Consider the following 4,346-nt stretch of genomic DNA (forward strand, 5'->3'; position numbering starts at 1 on the left):
AGCTGAGGGGAGGGACAGTCTGGGCACTGGGTTGGGCTGGGCCACTGGACTTGAACTCCTGGGGGAAGGCAAGAGAGAAAGAAAGACCTCTGGAAGGAGATGAGGGTCGTTTCCTTTTAGAGCAGCTTCAGATCTTCTGTGTGTGTGTGTGTGTGTGTGTGTGTGAGAGAGAGAGAGAGAGAGAGAGAGAGAGAGAGAGAGAGAGAGAGAGTGAGCGAGAACAGAGACGGATACAGGGAGACAGAAAGGGGTTGCATGGTTGGTGGGGGGCAGTATAATCATCTCTTCCTGTTTCCAGAAAGAACTGGAGAGCATGTTTGCTGCAGAGACTGGGTCAGAGCAGCTCCCGGGCGGAGTGTGAGGACAGGCCCCCTGGACTCCTCACACAGCGCTGCTCCTGTCCTGTGCTCTAGCCACCTCCTGAGCTCTCCACCAGCCAGATCTGACCATTCTGTCTCTTTCCACTTGTGGAGGGATGCTGACTCTGTTTCTTTCCCAGGTCTGACCTTTTCTGGTCTGACCCCTGAGGATCATGACCTGGACATGGCTGACAGGTGTCAGGATGAGAAGTTCTTCTGGATGCTGGCCCAGGAGACCCCACAGGTTCACTGCTGGTTTCCCTTTTACCTCCCACAGCCCTTCCCCATTCTGTCTGTCCTGGGGCCAGCAGGCAGGGCTGCCCATCCTGTTGAGGGAGGGGTGACAGGGCCATGGGCTGAAGACCCTGGTTTTGTGCAAGGTGGTGCCCAGGTGGTGGTCTACCTGGGTCTAGCTGGGCCCTCCCCCAGAGGGTTTCTGCATTCTGACTAGAAATGGAAAGAGGTGCACCTGCTGGGCTGGGTGAGGGGCTGCGGGTATGGGGCAGGTTCTGGGGGGGGGGTCTCAGCCCCACAAGACTAGCAGGAAGGTGACAGGGGCCTGCCTTCAGGCCCTAAAGCACAGAAAGATCCTAGATGATCCTGCTGGCCTCGGAGACACCATGGGCTCCTGCCAGTTGCTCTTTGGATCTGACAGACCATTTCGGGGGGGGGGGGTCTTCATTTTCTGACAGCATAATGCGTCTTTAAACCTATGTGGTACCTGTCGTCTGATACTTAATTGGCTGAAGAACCGCATGGGACAGTGTCGGATTCAGGTGATTTCTTATGATTTAAGGCGCCTGCCGGCTGGTCAGGACCATGGTAGGGGCTCTACACCAGACCCTGGGAGGAGCTGACCCCTGGTTGGGTGGGACCTTCTCAGCAGGGGTCCATGGTTCCCTCCTGTATCTGGGGAGGAGCTTCAGAGAATCTCCTGTAGTTGGGAAGCTCTGGGAGTGTGGAAGCAGCAGGAAGAGTGGGCATGTGTTTCATCCTATTGTCACCGGACACCTGTGCCCATAAAGGTAGGACTCTTTCCCCTGTAGCCGCACCAGGCGTGTCCATGGCCACGTTTTGTGAGGCTGGGCCCAGGGAGGGACCTGGGTCAGAACCTAATCAGCCCCATATCTCCCCCTTCCTAACTGCATGGTTGGGTCAAGTCCTTAATGTTTTCTGAGCCTCAGTTTTCTTCTCTATATAATGGGACAGACAATAATCCCTGTCTTAAAATTTGCTTCAGCATTTCATAGGAGCTGAGGCAGTTGAATGAAATTGCCTTCATGCCTTTCCCTGAGCCAGTGCTGAACAAGGGGATGTGTTACTACCAAGAATCATTGCTTCCACCTCCCTCCTCCTCCCTGCCTTCGCTTTGTTACCTGATCCTGCTCAGCTCCCTGGCTCTGCAGGGCCCACCCTCAGCCGTGGGTCCTCAGCTTGATCCTCTTTACTGGATGGTGGGAGAAGATATTTGTAACCTGAATGTGCCAAGACTCCAAGTTCTTTCTTATCCTAACCTTCTTCATACACCCTGTGCAAGAGCCAGTCAGGCTGGGACCCAGGAAGCTTGGCAGGCAGAGCCCTTCCTTGGGTCTAGGAGCGGTGGGCACTGTTCTCCACAGAGAAGGTGGGGGTGGGGTGGGATGAGGATGTACAGGGGACTGGGACACTACAGGGCAAGTGTCCTCACTGGCGTCCCTCCTGGCCATGCTTGGGCCATGACCTTGGGGCCTGGCATGAGGTCTATTCCCTGTCTCTCTATCAGCTGCCTCTATGGCCACCTGGCACCAGGCCCTACTCTCAGCATGTCCTTGGTCAGAGATGCCCAGGGCCTAGAGCTGCTGGGGTCTGCGGGAGGGGGCGGGAGGAGGCGGCAGTCCTGAGCAGAGCTCACCTAATTCCTCTGTCTTCCTTTGGTGCTGCTGCAGAAAGCCATCAAACATGCTGCATCAACCGTGTGCGATCTGATGTTTAGGCGGAATATTGCTTGCAAGATAGTAATCATTAAGTTTCTTAGATACATCACAAAAGGGATCCTGAAAGGGAAACGCCCCAAGCAAATCTGTGTGAAACTCAGGATGTGTTAATCTACAGTAGGTGAGTGCGGAGGAGACAGCAGGGACTCTCTCCTGGAGGGCCCACTTCACCTCCCCTGGCATGTGTGATATGCCAGCTGTCACACAAAACTTCCATAGCTCCCACACCTCCCACCAAGCTTCCCTCCCCACACCGTATGCAAAGTGTAGAGAAGGTGGGCAGGGAGGCTGTGGCAGGAAAGGGTTGAGAAATACTGCAGGCAATCCTGGGGTGCCAACAGGTCCCATCTCTGGTCAATCATGTGACCTTGGACAGGTAGCTTAACCTCTGTGAGCTAGAGTGTCCTCACCTGTGAAGAGGACAGGAATCCATAGTTCTGATTTCCAAAAAGGACTGAATTGAAATGATTATGTATGTATAGGGACATTGACAGCCAGCAAGGGACCTTCAAAGACATCAGCGGACTGATTAAACTGCCACCCCCCAGCCCAGCATGGGTGCCTGGGCAGTGATTCTAGGGGTCTGAGAGCGGAATTCAGGAGCCCTGCTGGCAGGGAGGGCTCTCCCATCTCTCCCTCCAGGGCTGCTCGGGCTATGGCCGCAGGTCAGGCCAGGGCTGCAGCACGTGGGCCTGGAAGAGCCCCTGATTGGCTCTGGGGGCTCGTGTAGCCCTGACTGAGTCTGTGGGACTTGTTGCCGGCATCTGGGGGCCATCATAGTGTGAGGACCCCACCATTTCCCATGATTAGAGTCTGTGGTTTTCATCTCTAAAGCCCCACATCCCCCCACAGCCCCTGCCTGAGTCCAGGATGTGACTCCAGGTGTGTTCTGTAGGGACAGGTAGCTCTAGGCCCATTTCCCCCGTCACCCCACACTCCTGCCCACTTCTCTTCTCTCTTGTCTCTACTCCAGGTCTCTGAGCCCCTGGGGCATCTGACCCCACCCTGGGGAGAAGCACAGATTCCTCACGAACCACCACCTACTTCGGCCCTCCCCAGTTCAGAGCCGACCCTCCGGTTTGTCTCACCTAACTTCTCAGTGCCTTCCCTGCAGGAGAATAAATGTCATGAAGCTTTTAGCCACAACTGCTTTTCCTTTGGTGGATTTGAGGGGAGGGGCCGGGAGGCCGCTTGGGTGACTCACACCTTTGTTCAATAAGTGTTTATTGTTTATGCCACACTCTGTTCCAGAGGCTAGAGATATTGTGGTCAACGTGTCAGCCTTAGCAGCCCTTACACCTGTGATCATGAAATACTTATGAACAGTCACTAGAGACCCACACTCCTCAGAGAGCCTGGGGTACACAGTGGAGGTGCCCCCAGAAGCTCTCAGACCAAGAGGAGGAGCAGCAGGGTTGTAGGTCAGGGTGCTCCTGGTCAGAGGGAACAGAAATCCATCTTTGCTCCACTCTGCACAGAGCCATCGTTTTGTTTTGGGAAGTATATTATTTAGGATTCTTTTGATGTAAGCTATACATATCTTGGCTCTTTCTGGTTCAAATAAAAAAGGCAACTTATTGAGTCAAGTAATTAAACAGTCCATCAATAGATTTAGGCATGGAATGATCCAGAAATGAGTAGTGTCCCCAGAGCTCCAGTCCTGTTTCCCTGGACAATAGTAGACTCATCTCAGCTGGCTTCCTCTGGACAGCAGCCATGGCCATATCAGGTCGAACTTTACATTTTACAGTGTGTCATCAAGAGGGAAGCCTCTCTGCCCGTGGAAGAGAACAGACGCTTCTTTGCTAGAAGCCCCATCATACACTGTGTTCTCATCAGCCCAAAAGGGGCAGGTGTGATTCTGAACCAATAAGTATGTTCCGGGATATAAGCTAGAGATTAGCATGAGCCAAGTGAGGGCACACCCCTGGCCAACCAATCACTGGTGTGAGAATGCACATGAAAATCGGGGAGATCATTGCTGGGAGATGGAAAGGGACGCTGGCATCACTAG

At 53.8% G+C, this 4,346-nt stretch overlaps 1 protein-coding gene across 1 annotated transcript in view; it reads left to right on the top strand.

The window, feature by feature from the left end:
• The window catches only part of LOC115289071 (antimicrobial peptide NK-lysin-like), a 10,122-nt gene extending 6,672 nt beyond the window's left edge, over positions 1-3,450 (top strand). Inside the window, exons 2-5 of the mRNA XM_029936281.1 lie at positions 500-603; positions 1,052-1,135; positions 2,374-2,453; positions 3,306-3,450. Coding sequence (XP_029792141.1) covers positions 500-603; positions 1,052-1,135; positions 2,374-2,453; positions 3,306-3,330 — 293 coding nt within the window. The 3' untranslated portion in view covers positions 3,331-3,450. The remainder of the gene's footprint in view (positions 1-499; positions 604-1,051; positions 1,136-2,373; positions 2,454-3,305) is intronic.
• The last annotated feature ends 896 nt before the right edge of the window (positions 3,451-4,346 follow it).

This window comes from Suricata suricatta, chromosome 4 (genome assembly GCF_006229205.1).
Source record: "Suricata suricatta isolate VVHF042 chromosome 4, meerkat_22Aug2017_6uvM2_HiC, whole genome shotgun sequence".
NCBI classification, from domain to species: domain Eukaryota; kingdom Metazoa; phylum Chordata; class Mammalia; order Carnivora; family Herpestidae; genus Suricata; species Suricata suricatta.